This window comes from Aethalodelphis obliquidens, unplaced genomic scaffold (genome assembly GCF_003676395.1).
Source record: "Aethalodelphis obliquidens isolate GAN/ISIS:26980383/991018 unplaced genomic scaffold, ASM367639v1 scaffold20, whole genome shotgun sequence".
NCBI classification, from domain to species: domain Eukaryota; kingdom Metazoa; phylum Chordata; class Mammalia; order Artiodactyla; family Delphinidae; genus Aethalodelphis; species Aethalodelphis obliquidens.
Window position 1 is genome coordinate 12,042,787 of NW_020837964.1, and position 18,433 is coordinate 12,061,219.

Sequence of the window (18,433 nt, forward strand, 5' to 3'; positions counted from 1 at the left end):
TACTTCCCCCTCAGGTTCAATAATTCACTAGAAAAACTCACAGAATTCAGGAAAGCACCATACTTACAATTACCTTTTATTATGAAGGATACAAATAAGGACCAGATGAAAGAAGGGACACATAGGGCAAGGTCTCCAAGGGTCCCCAACCTGACACTTCTGTGTCCCCAGGATGCATCACCCTCCCAGCATGTCACTCTCTGTCACCAACCAGGAAGCTGACCTGAGCTTCAGTGCTCAGTGTGTTTAGTGTGGTTTCATCAATAAGCATGATTAATAGAATTGTTGGCCACATGATGTGGTTGAACTCAGTCTCCACCTTCCAGTATCCCCACCCCAGGAGGTCAGACTGATATCAGATGGCTCAAAGCCCCAACTTTCTAAACTCATGGTTGGTCTTTCTGGCATGGCCAGCCCATCCTGAAACTATCTAGGGCCCACCATGAGTCATCTCGTTAAGCAAAAACTTAGGTGTGATCTGAGGGGTCCACCATGAATAACAAAGACATTCCTATCATTAGGGGAATTCTAAGGGCTTAGAGGCTCCCTGCCAGGAACTGACAACAAAGATCAGCCAAAGTCTTTTTTATACAACAGTGGGGAAGCGAAGGCGTAGCTATATGCTTCCACATGAAGAGGCTACCACCTGTTTTCACCATCATGCATCCTACAGTCAGTATTGATGCCCTCCGTCATCCATGGTCAGTTTGCTTGTTTCTTGTCTGGAAGAATGAATCAGACTGGAACTGGGTGGGTTTCCATACATTCTGTGACTTAAAAACAAATCTGGACTTAGGTAAGGAGAGACTTCATTCAAAAGGATTATTGTAATAAGAGAAAGGGCCTGTTACAATAGGAGGAGGACTAACGCAATAGCAAGGGCACTGCAATCTTAAGATCTGTAAGCCTCTTGAAGAGCAGGTGCAAAGGAATTTTCTTTTATATGGAGAGAGAAGCAAAGTTAGACAGAGCCGGGAATGGGGGAGTAGGACGAGCCGGTAGTGTGATGGAACAATTGAACAGGAAGTGTTGATTCTCAGGAGGGGCTGTTAAAAGAAGGGCTTGTTACACATGCTGATGCTGGCTCAGGCTGAAAGTGGCTCAAAGTTCAGGGGTCTGGGGGAAGGAGAGAAGCATAACTAATATTTGGTCAAATTAGCAGGCATGTGGTTGAGATTTTGTCAGTGGGTACAGTTCAGCTAATCATTATGAGGCAAAGAATGGGGTCTGTGTCTGGCCTTGTTAGAGGTAAGCGAGGGGGGCATTCATGAGTCTGTCTAAGCCATGAAGAAGGGTGGTTCTTTGCAGTCAGCCACTTCCCACAACACAGAAGTGTGGGATGGAGATTTCTTAACCATAGCTTGTTTGGGGAACTGAGGGCTCAGGTAAAGTTTAACATTATCATGTGTGTGGTTCCCATCCATTAACCACCAAAAAGCTATGGGAAATTGATCAAACAACGAAAATCAGTGTTTGCTACCATTAGCAACTTTAATCTTTGCTGAAGTGAGTGAAGAAACAACTTGGGTCTCCTCAGATCTTGGCAAAGAACGAAAGAGTGGAAGCAGGATAAAACCTGAATCAATGAGACATGAGGCTCAGTTTCTTCAGCTATGAGATGGCAAGGACAGAGCTCAAGGTCGGGGCTGGATCGAGAAGAGGGCTCAGAGGAGCCTGACTCAAGTTTGATCAAAGGAAAGAATCTTTGTCACAAGAAAATCTTTTGATCTGGGCGTGAGTATTATAGATATTATTCAGCACGTCGGCCATTCTTCAGCAGTCAGAGACACTAAGGGATTTGGGAAGGGGTATTGGCTGGCAGTACATAGGAGAATATGATTAAGATGGAAAGTGCTTTGGGAAAATGCAGTTGAGAAATTTCTAACAGCTAGATCCTAATGGTGGAAATTATAGACACATAGAAAATTTTAAACCAAGTAGTAGATACAGTTATTCTTGTTTTATCTGATTCCACCAGGACCAGACAAAACTAGCATTCTGTTTATTCTTACCTGTTTTAATCCATGCTGTTTTCTACTGAATTCCCTACAAAGGAGGTAAGAGTCAGCATAGGACAGCATAACAAAATCCTCCTGCTTCCTAAGTCTCTTGTAATAAATCTGTCCAGCCTATTGCTGAGGTGTCTTGCTGGCCACGGTGGTGAGCTGTCCAGTGAGAACTTGTGTGCTTGGTGGTGTGTGTGCATTAGGGTGCAGAAGCTAGTGACGTACCATGAGTACAAGGAGGCCGCATCCACTTACCAGCAGGCCTGGAGCGCACTCCGAAAGCAGGCGTTTGGATCCTGGATCAGAAACCCACCGGATTATCAACAATTTAAATGAGCAAAGTTTACTGGCAGCAGGGTGTTTTCCATTCATTCATTCTGGACTGCCTTCTTCCTACGTGCTGGATAAGCCTTAGCTTTTCTTGTGGCTGATCAGGAAAAAAAGACTGCCATCTACCAGAGTAAAATATCTCTTCTGTGTGAGATGGATGGAATTCTGGACATGGAACAATCTATACTTGACTGAAGTAGCTCACTGCTAAAACAGCATCTTGCTAATGACCTTGGTATGTGTCCTGTGTTTTATTGCTTCTCTAAGAATAAGAATTTGGAATGTGATGCTTTAAAAGTACTCTGCAATAGCTCCATTTTGTCTGTTCCTACATTGACTTGGCAAGTACTTATTGGGCTGAGATGATGTTTGAATCTCTGCAAGTTTTAGAGTTTCGCCTGTCATAGTGGACATGTATTTTGTATATCCAGTCTTTTTTCCTTTGGAGAACCACCCTTTCCTGCTTTACCCATGCTTGGATGAAGTGAACTTTACTCCTTGGCTCCAGGAATGTGAGCCAGCCCTGAACAGTCCTGGAACTAGTGCCAGAGTGATCAGGTAAGATTCTCTCTCCTCTTGTATCGGGAGCTATAAACGCCACGTAATCTTGGGATTGCCTGTGGCTGCCATTGCCTACTACATAGAGATAGCCAGCTTGAGAACAAAGGCAATGAAGGAAACAGCTGAGAGAATCAGAGCTATCGTGACCTTGTCTGGATGCCTGAAACTAGTGCCTACTGTGGACTTCAATTATGTGAGGTAAATTCCTATTGTTGTTTTGAGTAAGCCTGTTTGAGACCGTTTTCCTGTGACTTTCAATGGAAAGAGTTCTGTCTAAAAGGCCAAAAGTCCCTATAGTAATTCAGCAGCAGAGCTAGCAATCAATGCTGTTTTTACTAACAACTAATGTTTAACTTTCAACCTCTTCACACTCTAATTTATTGACTAAAAGTGGAAGTTCTCCATGTTGGGATTACTCAAGGTCATTGTTGGTTCTTCAGTATTTCCTGATACCTTTAAATATTTTAAATAACAGCTTTATTGACATATAATTCACATACCATAAAATTCACCCATTTAAAGTGTACAGTTTGGTGGGTTTTAGTATATCCACAAAGGTGTGCAAACATCACCACGATCAATTTTAGAACATTTTTGTTCTCATCTGGGGGAGGCGGGGGGATGCTGTTTGACCCAGTACGGTATCTATTAGCAGCCGCTCCTCATTTCCCCTTAACCCCCTCAGCTCCAGGGCAAACAGTAATCTACTTTGTGTCTTTATGGATTTCTCTGTTTTGAACATTTCATATAATGGAATCATACAATATGTGGTCTTTTGTGACTGCCTTCTTTCACTTAACATGATGTTTTAAGATTCATGATGTTATAACGTGAATTGGTAGCATGAGTCAGTACTTTATTCCTTTTTATGGAATAAAAATAATATTCAGTTCTATGGATATACCACATTTTGTTTATCTAATCATCAACTGATGGACATTTAGGTTGTTTCCACTTTTTGGCTATTGTGAATAGTGCTGCTATAATCATTCATATACAAGTTTGCATGTGAACATATGTTCTTAATTTTTTTTATTACAGAAGTAATACGTAAGTTTTTCTTTTTCTTTTTTTTTTAATTTACCATTGTAACTTTTTTTTTTTTTGGCTGTGCCTTGCGGCTTGCGGGATCTTAGTTCCCTGACCAGGGATTGAACCCAGGCCACGGCAGTGAAATCACCAAGTCCTAACCACTGGACCACCGGGGAATTCCCCCATAAGTTTTTCATAACAAGTTATCCTTGAACTTTTTTCTATAAGGAATCCTTTTAGATAGCAGGAAAGAAAGACAAAAACATCACTACCTGAAGGCCAGACCCCTACCATATGCTGCTTTAATCAGAGAGATCCTTTTGCCTGACCCCAAATCCTATGATATGAGCGCAGTTAAGATACCTCGATTGGCAGAAGCTTTTTTTTTTTTTTTTTCAGTACGTGGGCCTCTCATTGCTGTGGCCTCTCCCGCTGCGGAGCACAGGCTCCAGACGCGCAGGCCCAGCGGCCATGGCCCACGGGCGCAGCCGCTCCGCGGCATGTGGGATCCTCCCAGACTGGGGCACGAACCCATGTCCCCTGCATCGGCAGGTGGACTCTCAACCACTGCGCCACCAGGGAAGCCCTGGCAGAAGCTTTTATCCACAGAAAATTATGCATCTCTCTCTCTCATGAGATTCTTTTTTTTTTTTTAATATTTTTTTATTTTGTCTGCACCAGTTCTTAGTTGCAGCATGTGGGATCTTCGTTGTGGCATGCGGACTTCTTATTTGCAGCATGCAGACTCTTAGTTGCAGCATGAGGACTTCTTAGTTGCGGCATGCGAACTCTTAGTTGCATCATGCATGTGGGATCTAGTTCCCCGACCAGGGATCAAAACGAGCCCCCATGCATGGGGAGTGCGGAATCTTACCCACTGGACCACCAGGAAAGTCCCGAGATTCTATTTTAAAGGATAAAGATTTATATGAGAATGTAAGGAGATAGTCTTTTTATTCCTAAATTTTATAGTGTTCATCACATGTGCACCCAAAAAACTAAATATTAAAAACACTCCTGAATTTATGCTTCAGAACAGAGACTGGCAAAACCCTGAAAGATAGAGACCAGAGGCAGCTTCACCTTGGACTCTGCCTGTTTTCTCAAGAGCTAAAAGGGGAGCTTAGACAGCCAACTTCCTACATTTTGCTTTAATCTCTTAAAACCCAAGTTTAGGGACTTCCCTGGCAGTCCAGTGGTTGGGACTCCATGCTTCCACTGCAGGGGGCGTGCGTTCGATCCCTGGTCGGGGAACTAGATCCCACATGCCACGTGGTGCTGCCAAAAAAAAAACACCCCAAAAACAAAGCCAAACAAAACAAAAACCCAAGTTTAAAATCTCACCTATGCCTTAAAATCACATCTCTGCAATATTGGCAGTTTCTCGGACTTCATACATTTAGATCATATGTTTTTACGGATAACTGCTTCCAATTTTTAAGTACCTTTTTAGACACTTGTTATAGGACATCCCTGGTGGCGCAGTGGTTAAGAATCTGCGTGCCAATGCAGGGGACGTGGGTTCTATCCCTGGTCTGGGAAGATCCCCCATGCCAGGGAACAACTAAGCCCATGCGCCACAACTACTGAGCCTGTGCTCTAGAGCCTATGAGCCACAACTACTGAGCCCACGTGCCACAACTACTGAAGCCCCCACAATGAGAAGCCCGCTCATTGCAACGAAGGGTAGCCCCTGCTCACTGCAACTAGAGGAAGCCTGCATGCAGCAACGAAGACCCAACGCAGCCAAAAGTAAATAAATTTATAAAAACTTGTTATAGAAGTTTTTAAATAGACAAAAAGTAGAATAGCACAGTGGGCCTCCATGTACCCATCACCCAGACTTAACAGTCATCAGCTTTATGCTGCTGTTATCTAATCTATTCCCCCCTCCCCTCCAATTTTGTTTTTCTTGGAATATTTTAAAGTGAATTCTAACCATCATATTCTACCCAACAAAATTAACAATCATTCCTTAACATTTATTATGCAGGCTGTGTTTTATTTCCCCTGTTGTCTCAAAAATGTCTTCTGACTATTGTTTTGTTGAAATTAGGATCCAAACAATGTCCACACAATGCATTGGATTGACGTGTCTTTTTCTCACTAAATCACTCTCCTTTTTATGTGCTTAACAAATGGGTTATTTGTCCTGTAGACTGTCCCCCATCCAGGATTTGGCTGCTTATTTCCTCCAGTGTTGATAGCAGGTTCTCTCTCCCTCATATTTCCTGTAAATTTGTGGTTACGTGGAGAGGCTTGATTACATTCAGGTTCAGTTCTTTTCAGGTGGTTCTGCACAACATAGGGTTGTCCCGCTTTCAGTGATTAATCAGTGGGTTCATTGGTATCAGCCTGATCTATCCCATCACCCTTTTACAGAATGGTTTTAGCAACTGTGTCACGAGGTCCCCAAGACCACCCTTAGGTTGATTCACTAGACAGACTCACAGAACTCAGAAAAACTGTTACAGTTACCATTTATTACAGTGAAAGTCAGCAAAGGGAAAGGCACATGGGCGAAGTCCAGGAGACAGTCTGCACAAGCTTCTAGTTGTCCTCTCTGCTAACCTTGTGTCTCTGATGCTTTGACATCTTTGCCTTGCTGACCCTGGAGAGACTGCCCCTCCCAGGGATAGCCAGTTTCTAGGGATAAAGACTCATCTCTGAGCACACCTTTTGTACGTATACCAACCAATCCAGAGCCCATACCCCAACCACCTCCTTTCTGGGGCTCTCACATTCTGGGCCACTATCCACCTGCCCTAATCACACCAGGGCCAGGCACCAGAAAACCAGGGGCAGTCACTGTGCCTCCAGAGTCTACTGAAATTAGTCAAACCAGCCAATCCCAAGCCTGTTTACCTTGCCCGTCCCGTCCCTTCCCCTTCACAGTAATGGCTCTTGCCCACATTTCCTCCTTCCTCCCTGTGCCTCCTGACCCACCCTGGTGCTTCCCCACGTGGCTCATCCTGCTGTGTCATGCTCCCTCCTCCTATATTTTAGAACATTCTCCCAGGGCAATCAATATTTAGTTTTTTGGGTGCACATGTGACAAACACAGCACTTAATTCTCGGGGCAACGATGTGTGACTGTATGTGCAAAATGTTGCCAATCAGGGAAGTTCACCTGAGCCTTGGGTGCTGACACCCTATGGTGCACAGGACAACCCCCCGCAACAAAGAATTATCCAGCCCAAAATGTCAGTTGTGCTGAGATTGAAAAACCAGATCTAGGGATTGTGAGGTTTTTTTGATTTTTTGTGTTTTTGGCCTCGCCTCGCGGCTTGCAGGATCTCAGTTCCCCAACCGCGGATTGAACCTGGGCCACAGCAGTGAAAACCCCGAATCCTAACCACTAGACCACCAGGGAACTCCCAGATTGTGAACATTTTAAAGTCACTTGAAATAGTTCCTCTGTAGTTAGTGCTTCAAATATATATATAGTTAATTTTGTCTCCTTTCGCTTTCAATTTTTAGGGGGACTTTTTAAAAAATTATGTAAAATATTTAAAACAAGTTTTTGTTTTTTTTTGTTTTGTTTTTGCAGTACGCAGGCCTCTCACTGTTGTGGCCTCTCCCATTGCGGAGCACAGGCTCCAGACGCGCAGGCTCAGCGGCCGTGGCTCATGGGCCCAGCCGCTCCGCGGCATGTGGGACCTTCCCGGACCAGGGCACGAACCCGTGTCCCCTGCATCGGCAGGCGGACTCTCAACCACTGCGCCACCAGGGAAGCCCCAAGTTTTTTTTTTTAAGGTACATTCAGAGAGGTCTTACATCCTTGTCCCCTCACCTCTGTTTCTTCCTGCCCCCAGCAGTAACCATTTTTATTAGTTGGTGGACATTGCATATTCTTTCTTTTTGAAATACTCTGTGAATAGCCTACATAGAATATTTTGTATTTTTGCCAATGTATATTTTGGATAGATTCTTAGAGGTGGGATTCACTGTGTCAAAGGGTAAATGAACATATAATTTTTCTTTATTGAAATACGTCTTCAAAATTCTGTTTCTAAATACAATGAAGTGCAAAAAAAAAATAGCAAAATGTAGGACACCATTATAACATTCCATTTCTAAAAAAAAGAAGGATGAAAGGTATATATCTATGTTTTGCTAAACTAGCTCTGAATAGATGCACAGGAAACCACTAACACAGGGCCTATAGGGTGGGAAAGGGAATGGCTGGGGCCTGGGAGTGGGAGGGAGACTTCTTATTTTTAAAATTTTGAACCATGTTAATATAGTGTCTATTTTTAAAAGTAAAATTTAGAAAATGAAAAAAAATAGAAAAAGTTTAAAATATCAATAGTTTTAAACTGTAGAAAAGCCGCAACATACTCAGAAGTGACATTGCATAGGGAAGAGGGATTCAGCATGCTTTAGGCAGCTAATTCCGCAGAATTCTCTCTTTACTAACAAAATGTCTTCTGAAATTTGGCTCTTTCAGAGAAGTTTACATTTTCAGCATTGCTTCCTCTTTATTCTGTGTTCACAAGTGGGTTCCAGTGTTATGACTATGTGTGCATAATTTTTATTCTCTTAGAATTTTTAAAAGTTGTCTTGATTTAAATAATTTTGTGTATATATTCCATTTAGTCATTTCTGCCTCAAAACATGGGGTTAAATGCCTTTTTTTTAATGGTGTTTTTTGGTGCCAAGCATTAGCTCACTGTCTGGGGAGACAAGCTGATGCGGAGAAAATGATCCAGGCTGGCCATCAGCGCTCTGCTTAAAAGAGAAGCAGGCCCCGTATGATTTGGTCGTGTCTGTGGCTGGTGGAAAGCTGCCTTCACCTGGACCTTGCCAACACTTTTTGGCCTTAAGACAATGTTCTGAGCAAGCCTTAGCCAAAGTTTTCCAGTTTCTAAAACCCAGATCCCTTGCTGACTAAATAGCTTAGGACAATGTTAGGTTTTTAACTGCCTCTGCCCTCCTGTAATGATGTCTGGGGAAGTCAGAGGAGCTGCGAAGAGGAATCCCACTGCAGCAGAAGGTTATCGAAACTAGGAAACAGCTTCCAAGTAGAAAGATAATGCATATGTGCTCACTTTCAAGGGCTCAGGCAATTCTTTCCATAGGAACAGAGGCAGCTACTCTAAAGGAGTGGTGTGTTACAGAAAGAGCCAAGAAGGCAGATATTTTGGAGATAGCAACTTTATTTTCCAGAAGGTAGAGTTCTTTTTATACCACATATTGAGGAATCATAGTTGGCCTTTGCTTCTTATAAACGTGGATGCCTGTAACCCTAAATATGTCTGTGCTGGGGCTAAGGCTGACTTTCTGGAAGAATGTCCAGATGGATCCAAAACAAATCTTAAGTAGTACTTGCGGTCCAAAAGGGAGAGGAAAATTCTGCAAAGAGACATTTCAGGGCTTCAGGCAAATTCACATGCATTCAATTTTTATTTCTTAAAACTGGAGCCCCGAAACTTAATCAAAAGGAATGGAAATCAGAGCAGGGGTTGTTGCTGGGTGCAGGAAGATGGGACAAGGAAGTTGAGTGGAAAAAGGCCCAAGGGAACTTTCTAGGATGATGGAAACATTCCATGTTTCGACTGGAGTTTTGATCACGTGGGTGTAAACATTTGTCAAAATGTATTAAGCTCTACACTTAAGATCTGTGCATTTTATTGTGTGGAATTATATCAGTATAAAAATGTTAAAAAAAAAAAAAACCCAGTCCTTATTAGTGACTTGGCATAGTAGAATAAACTTTGGTCTGGATATTCAAGTAATTATGTTCTAGTACCAACTCTGCCACTACTTCCTATGTGGATGTGGGGAAAGCATTTAATCTTTTCGTTCTGTCACCTGACCTAGAAAATGAGGCCTCAGGATAAGGATGCTCAATTTTTTTCCACTTGTATTAGGATTTCTCATAAAAATTCTTAACTCGGTAGATAATACAAAGAGAAATTTTCTCCAGGAAACTAAGCCCATTGATGCTGTGAGATATGTATGCCCTCAGTCGTGTTGGTAACAAGGGAGGGATGGAAATAATTTTTGTCTTTGTAACCTGGGCTCTGGATTTTGGTGTGAATTTTTTGTCCCTCATCCCAGTGAGCTAGCAGGATGAGGAACCAGCTTTTAGAACAGCGTGTTCAGCACTGCTCTTCAGTCTCCAGATTCAGGAACTGTCTTGATGGGAAAAAGGCAAAGGCAGAAAGTTGCTCCAAGTGGGGACCCAGGCTGCCAAATGTTGGTCGCAAGCACATGTTCCATGAACTTGGGCTTGGCTCCAGACGGAGAAGAGCTCACAATGGAAACAGTGATGGCTGTTTGCTCAGGCAGCCAAGAGAATGAAAAGCACATTGAAACCCTGCAGTGTCTCCATGGGGAGAGGCACGGTGGGCCCCTGGGTGGTGAAACCAACCTGACAACAGAGCAGGATCAGAGAGCCTATTCCCAGCATCTTTCTTCAGTTCAACAACAGACCTTTATGTGCAACCTCTCAGGAAATCTCTGAGAAATTAAACCGTGGGCCATGCCACAACTACTGAAGCCCACGCGCCTAAAGCCCGTGCTTCACAACAAAATAAGCCACTGCAATGAGAAGCCCTCGCACTGCAACGAAGAGTAGCCCCCACTTGCCACAACTAGAGAAAGCCCGTGCGCAGCAACGAAGAACCAATGCAGCCAAAAGTAAACAGATTTTTTAAAAAAACGGAATTAAACTGTGGGCAACCCGAGCTTTGCCCAGCAATAGAGGCACCCTCAATCTAGTCTGCCCCAGTTTTAATTGAATTAGCTTCTGTTAATTGAGAGAAAGCAAAGAGCTCTTCTCAATGTATGTTCCCTGTCCCTCCCCCCCAAAGATTTCATCAACTTCCTTTTTTATTGCTGCTACTAGTGGACTATTTTGACCTCTAGTGAGTACCTTTTCAGTTGGTATTTTCATGCTATACTTTTCCTCATTTCCCCAGTGGTATGTGAATGCCCTCCTATCCCAGCACATCAGTAACTGCTGGGCTGAGAAAACAGCTGGCAGTGGGAGAAACCAGGCTTCGGGGCGAGGGAGCAGGAGTACAGTCTCAACAGGTCCGGATGACACCGTTCGCTCACCTGTGCCGACGCAGGCAGGTCATGCAGCCCAGCTCTTTGCTTCTCCCATGAAAGATGGGGTTGACCAATGTGCGTTAGTATTTTGCTTACATATACTTTGGAAGAATTCTGTTCTAAATAAAGGATGGCACGTAAACTATGGTGCAAAGGTTGTAAGCCCAAAGATATCCAGGAATAGGAAACGTTTAAAAAATAGGTGGCGTGAGCGACTTCCCTGGTGGTCCAGTGGGTAAGACTCCATGCTCCCAATGCAGGGGGCCCGGGTTCGATCCCTGGTGGGGAACTAGATCCGGCATGCATGCCGCAACTAAGAAGCCCACATGCCTCAACTAAGACCCAGTGCAGCCTAAATAAATGAATAGATAAATAAAATTTTTTTTTTTTAAAGTAGGTGGAGTGAACCGGCAAGTTCCTTGTCCAAAGAGGAGCCATTATTTTGTTCTGGCTGATTGTTGCCAGAACTTCAGAATTTTTTGAAGAGAAGCAAGAAAGTTGTGTTTTTACGTACATGTCTAGGGTCCACGTAGACACAGGCCTTCAGCTTCTAACCTCTGGTCTAGCAGAACAAGGATGGACTTTGGCCATAGACTTGAGTTTGAATTGTGACTCCAGGATGGACTGAGTGTGTGATCTTGGGTGGGTAAGTGCATTTTCAGAGCGTCAGTATCCTCACCTTTGACATGAGGGCAACACCACCCCGGCAGTGGGGTTGTGGCGATGAGATGAGATACTGTTCAGCACAGGCATGAGGAGGGCTGCCTACCGCGTGTGCAGTTCCTGCCTTGGTCTGTCACTGCCGCTTATAAGGTACTCTGCAGTTTACTGATCCTGATTTCCAGAACTTTTGCTAACAAACGTTAAGAGATCGTCCTTAGGAGAAGCGTGTTGGGCAGATGTTTGTGGAGCCCCTTGCTGTGCACCAGGCGTTTGTTTGCGTGCACCACCCCATCCCACATCTGGAAGCAGCAGCCTGTCTCCAGCAGCTAAGGAGGTGAGGAAGCAGAGCTGTTGATCACAGAGGAATATGTAGATCCTCCTACCTAACTCCGTGGCCTCGCCTTCCTGATGTCAACCACCAGGATTGTTTTTTTCTCTCTGAGGAAATAAAGATGAAAGGGGTAATTTAAAATCCACAATTGAGTAAGAGGTGGGCGGAGGGCACGGGTGGTAGTCGTTGCGTGTTGCCGGCTGGAAAGGGAACTGTGCGCTTGAGTTGACCAGGGACTGAGCGTTTCCGATCGCTTGGTAAACCTGGTGCACCACCATACTGGCTGCAAGACTTGTGTGTCTCCGGACACTACCTTCCAGGGTTTTCCACCAGCTTTCACCAAGGCCTCCCCTGTTGTGAAGAATTCCATCACGAAAAATCAATGGCTCTTAACACCCAGCAGGGAATATGCCACCAGGACAAGAATTGGAATTTGGCGTGGGAAAACTAGCCAAGAACTCAAGGAGGCAGCTTTGGAACCATCATTGGAAAAAATATTTAAAATTGATCAGATGGGAAGATTGCTGGAGGGGCTGCTGTTGGTCTTAGAGCTTTGTGCTACTATGGCTTGGGAGTGTCTAATGAGATTGGAGCTATTGAAAAAGCTGTAATTTGGCCTCAGTATGTGAAGGATAGAATTCATACCACCTATATGTACTTAGTAGGAAGTATCGGCATAACAGCTTTGTCTGCCCTGGCAGTGAGCAGAACTCCTGCCCTCATGAACTTCATGATGAAAGGCTCTTGGGTGACAATTGGTGCAACCTTTGCAGCCATGACTGGAGCTGGAATGCTGGTCCAGTCGATATCATATGACCAGAGCCCAGGCCCAAAGCATCTTGCTTGGTTACTACATTCTGGTGTGATGGGTGCAGTGGTGGCTCCTCTGACGATATTAGGGGGCGCCTCTTCTCATCACAGCTGCATGGTACACAGCTGGTATTGTGGGAGGCCTCTCCACTGTGGCCATATATGCACCCAGTGAGAAGTTTTTGAACATGGGAGCACCCCTGGGCGTGGGCCTGGGTGTCATCTTTGTGTCCTCACTAGGATCTATGTTTCTTCCACTTACCACTGTGGCTGGTGCCACTCTGTACTCACTGACAATTTATGGTGGATTAGTTCTTTTCAGCATGTTTCTTCTGTATGATACACAGAAAGTAATCAAGCATGCAGAAGTAGTACCAGTGTATGGAGTTCAAAAATATGATCCCATCAATTCGATGCTGGGAATCTACATGGATGCGAGTTGCCAGTATTCTGGCAACTAGAGTCAACAGAAAGAAATGAAGTGACTCAGCTTCTGACTTCCTTAATACATCAGATATTTGGCTTGTTTAATAGGGGCAGATATTCTTTTTTTTTTTTTTTTTTTTTTTTTTTTTTCGGGGGCCTCTCACCATTGTGGCCTCTCCCCTCATGGAGCACAGGCTCCGGACGCGCAGGCTTAGCGGCCATGGCTCACGGGCCTGGCCGCTCCGCGGCATGTGGGGTCTTCCCAGAGCAGGGCACGAACCCGTGTCCCCTGCATCGGCAGGCGGACTCTCAACTACTGCGCCACCAGGGAAGCCCGGGGCAGATATTCTTTAAATAGTTTGTGCAAGCAGCTTTCGTTGAAGTTTAGAAGGTAAGAACTTGTCAACATTTCAGGTGTTCAGTAATGTGATGCTTCAGGTCTGCTTTTTCTTCTGGAGAATAAATTCAGTAGTTCTCTTCCAAATAGCACACACATTTTCAATTCTCACGTTTGAGTAATTCGAAAATGTTCAAATGAATATGAAAACCAAGTTTTGTGTTGCAGGAATTTAAGTATTTTATCTATTTTTAAATTTATTTGGTTAAATGAAATTTAGCAAACTTGTGTACCTGCATTTTTCATTTTGGATTGCAAAATATTAACAAGTAACGTCATAAGTGATGTAGGGGTTTGGTAAAGGGACCAGAGAGAAGTAAAGCGACACCTGCAGTCTTTCTTTGAATACTTAGAACTTAGCACTCGTGTAATTGTGGTGAGCCAGTGAGGGGGTCTGGATGTTTGGAAACAAGTCATGGCTGTACATCTGCTGAACTTATCAGAAGCACTGAGCAGAAAACAAAGACATAGGTGATTCTCCAGGCTCTCCTTACGATATGGATGTGATCACGTTTGGCTTCTCATTGTTTGACACTGTTAGGAGAGTCCACAATGCTAATCATGTGGAGAATTCCTGTTGTATATATTATGTGTGTGTGTAAGCCTTACTTTTGAATTGTCTAGAACAAAACATGCTTAAAACACTCAGGAAAAAATATTCGAAGCATGAAAATTGTTGCATTTTTAAGTATACAAACAATACGTGCATAGTTGCTGAATATTTTTGCAAATTTATTGAAATGTTTAAAGGAATGCATGCTTGCCTTTCTTATCTCTTCAGGCTTTAAAGCTTTTATCAGAAAAGCCTATTCGTGGTTTACACTTGAGATTATGAAAGCAGTTTTCCCCCTCAGATTTAGTTTCTTGCATTCCCTCTCAGAGGAAAAAAAAGGAAGGCAAAGCGAGGCTTCTTTCATGAACTATATCAATCAAAAATGTAATGGAGAAAATGCTTCACTAGAGTTTCCCCTAGCAGAATTTTCCTTCTCTCCTCCATAGACCATTATTTATAAGTTTTTTGACACAGAAGAGTTATTTTTGTAAGTTCTTATGAATGAAATGTGTATGATTATTGAGATACTTGGTGTTTTGACAAATATTTACTACAGTAATCCATAAATAACTATTCTACCCACTTCAAGTTACATAGGATGCCTATTTCTGAAATAATAAAGGTTCTAGCGAGAAAAAATTTTAAAAGTAAAAAAATAAAATCCCCAATTGTGCTTTTTAAAGCATTCTACCATTCAGCCTAATGAAGAGTGAGGCTTTTGAGAATAAGAACATTTACATTGCCTCCTTCTAAATTCTCCTTGAAGGAGATGCTTGGGCCCCCTTTGGAATTGGTGCCCTGGTGCACATACCTGCCTCATGCCTTCTGTGTGGCTACAGTACATATTTTACGTATTTCAGCCACTGCTGCAACATTAAGATGCATTAGCACTTGTTAGGTAGGCTCTCAGTTCCAGGTGGACCTGTCATATATCTTCTGAAACCATCAGTATATCAGGCTTTGTGCTGTGCACCTGAAATACAAGGAGGGGGGTTAGTCCTCTTGTTAACTCCTTGACTGATAGGGAAGGTGGGAAAGTGACTTTGCAGGGAACACAAGGATGGCCATGATAGAGGTCTAATTCCCAACTTGGGAGAGGAAGAGGCACAGGAAGATCTCATAGGCCCAGGTATACTTGCTCAGAGGTGAAGGGGAAGCAAACAAAGAGAAACTGGTGGCGCACATAGGGACAGCTTTGAGAGAAGGGTATTTGAGGTAGAGAATCAACGTATGCAAAGGCCAGAGATGACAGCACTGCGTGGCTGGGCTGGGGGAGTGTGGGAGGGGTTGGAGAGGCACTCGGGGGCAAGTCGGTGAGGACTTTTGAGTCCTGCAAAGGAGAATGGTTTTATCCCAATGACTTGGCACTTAAAGGATTTTTGAGGAAAGGGTATTGGGATGGAAGTTGCATTTTAGCGATATCGCTCTCCTCTGTAACAAGGAGGATGGATTAGTCAGGGACAGGGATGGTGGCAGGGAGACCACAGTTGGGGGATTACTGTAATAATAAGAGAAATGATGAGGCCCAGACAATAACAGTTTTAGGAGCCATTGGGATGGGACTGACTTGAGAAACATGCAGAGGCTGGTGAGGCTGATTGGCTGATTGTGGTAGGGGATGAGGATTGAGGGAGCATTGAGGATGGCTCTCAGGTTCCTGTGTGGGTGAGAGGAGGGAAGGGGGTACTGTATATGAGGAAAGGGGATCCAGGAAGAGGAGCTGCTCTGGGCTGGGGAGGGGGTCAGTGTCAGGAGTTGCAGGCAGGGGACGATGAGCTCAGACAGTTGGGATTTCTGTGATACTGCTGGCCAAGGACCTAAGAGGGGGCATTTGGAAGGACTGGCTTGGGGCTCAGGAGAGAGATGGACTGAGGATCAAGATTTTGGAGTCATTTATAGGAGGTCTTTAAAGACACGGGTTAGGATAAAACCATCCAAGGAGAATGTGTAGAGAATGAGAAGAAAAGGGGACCCTGGACTGAACCCTGGGGAACATGGAGAGTTCAGGAGTAGGTGGAGAAGCTCAAGAAGGAGTGTGACCAAGAGGCCAGAGGAAAATCAGGAGAAAGGCAACTAGGAGCTTCAAAGAGGGAGTAATCTGGAGTGTCGAATATATTAAAAGAAAGAGAGACAAGGAAGGTAAGAATTAAGAACCTCGTGGTTCCCCTCCAGCCCCTCAGCTGGGCGGACAAGGTTATTTTTGGTAACCTCAGCAAACGCAGGGTCAGGGAAGTAGAAGCTGGCCTCTCCTGGGCTGAGGAGTGAAGGGGAGTGAGAAATTGGAGGCACCCGTGTGCTGTTCTTTGAGAAGGACCCAATCCCTGTTCTCACTGATGTAACTTAAAAAGTTATTTAATAGTTCAAACATAACAATAAAAAGAAATAACAGCAGTAAATATTTTGCTATATTTGCTTCAGGTTTTTATTTTCTGGAGAAATAAAACATGACTAGCTATATTTGAAACCCCACATTGACCCCTCCCTGATACTGTTCCCCTCCTTCCATTAGGTAACCACCACCCTGAATTGCATGGTTATACTTTTATTACATAACTTTATATCTGTGAGCAATACTTAGAATTGTTTTCCATGTTTTTAAACCTTATAGAAATGATATGCTGAATATACTTCTGCATCTTGCTTTTTTCATTCATCAGCACCATTTTGGAGATTTATTTATGTTAACATATGTAGTTCTAGTGCATTCATTTTAACCGCTATATAGTATTCCTTTGTATGGCTATACCACATATTATCCTTCTGTTCTCCTGTTGCCGGACATTTAGTCTGTTTCCAATTCTTGGCTCATGTAGACAAGGCTGCAGTGATCATTCTTGTACACGTCTCTTGTACATGGGTGGGGATATTTCTAGGATATATACCTAGACATGGAATTTGCTAGGTCATGGGTTATCTGCATCTTCAACTTAACTGAATATTGTCAGATTGCTTTCCAGTGTGATGGTACCAGTTTACACCCACACAGCAGTTTATGAGGATTCCAGATGTTTCATATCCTCCCTAACATTTTATATGTTGAAACTTTAGCCAATCTGATGAGTGTGAAAAAATAAACCAGAGTTTACTTTCCTTTGCATTTCATAAGGCCACCAACTGTACAGTGCAAGTCTGCATCTTTTAGTGTAGAGGTTGTACACTGCACAACTCTAGGGGGCACCATTCATATTGTAGTCTTTGTGAAAGGCACTCGATAGAGTTAGTGCATGGACAACATATACAGTGGACTGGAGTGAAGTTAAGGATTCTTTGTCTTTGCCCATTGTTCTCTTGGGTTGTTTGTCTTATTGGAAGAGTTCTTTATTTATTTTGGATATTAATTCTTTTTTGGTTTATATTTGTTACAAACATTTTCATCCAATCTGCAGCTTCTATTAATTTTGTTTAAATAAAGTGTTTAATTCTTTAAAGTTATGAAGCTTTTTCAAATTCCATAATATATGTGGTCACCTTTTATTAAAGAGAGGTGGAGTGATATTCCCATTTAATAAGACAAATCTTTTGTGACATCAAAACAACTTTTCAGCATGCCCTCAGTAAAAATATTACGGAAGAATAATATTGAGGAAATAAAAAACATAATTTTTAAAATTTTAATGTGATAGACCTAGAGTCTGTCATACAGAGTGAAGTAAGTCAGAAGGAGAAAAACAAATACCGTATGCTAACATATATATATGGAATCTAAGAAACAAAAAAATGTCATGAAGAACCTAGGGGTAAGACGAGAATAAAGACACAGACCTACTAGAGCATGGACTTGAGGATATGGGGAGGGGGAAGGGTAAGCTGTGACAAAGTGAGAGAGTGGCATAGACATATATATACTACCAAACGTAAAATAGATAGCTAGTGGGAAGCAGTCACATAGCACAGGGAGATCAGCTAGGTGGTTTGTGACCAACTAGAGGGGTGGGATAGGGAGGGTGGGAGGGAGGGAGACGCAATAGGGAAGAGATATGGGAACATATGTATATGTATAACTGATTCACTTTGTTATAAAGCAGAAACTAACGCACCATTGTAAAGCAATTATACTCCAGTAAAGATGTTAAAAAAAATTTTAATGTACTTAAATTTAACCTTTTTCTTTATTGTTTGTATTTTTGTAGCTTATCTTAAGAACTTCCTCCCAACTCTTTTTATTTTTTATTTTTTTGCGGTACGCGGGTCTCTCACCGCCGTGGCCTCTCCCGTTGTGGAGCACAGGCTCCGGACGCGCAGGCTCAGCGGCCATGGCCCACGGG

General features: G+C 43.2%; 1 protein-coding gene and 1 pseudogene across 6 annotated transcripts in view; both read left to right on the forward strand.

Annotated features, from left to right (window-relative positions):
- The window catches only part of ADAT1 (adenosine deaminase tRNA specific 1), a 45,433-nt gene that overhangs the window by 19,275 nt on the left and 7,725 nt on the right, over positions 1–18,433 (forward strand). For 3 of the 6 annotated variants that reach the window (XM_027119222.1, XM_027119220.1, XM_027119224.1), the window contains one exon: positions 2,210–3,844. The exons of 2 other annotated variants lie outside the window; for them this stretch is intronic. In XM_027119222.1, the coding sequence (XP_026975023.1) occupies positions 2,210–2,342 (133 nt within the window). In that variant the 3' untranslated portion in view covers positions 2,343–3,844. Of the gene's footprint in view, positions 1–2,209; positions 3,845–18,433 lie in introns of those variants that run through there. One more of the 6 variants, XM_027119221.1, reaches the window with a different exon arrangement.
- LOC113627348 (growth hormone-inducible transmembrane protein pseudogene) lies at positions 12,207–13,377 on the forward strand (annotated as a pseudogene).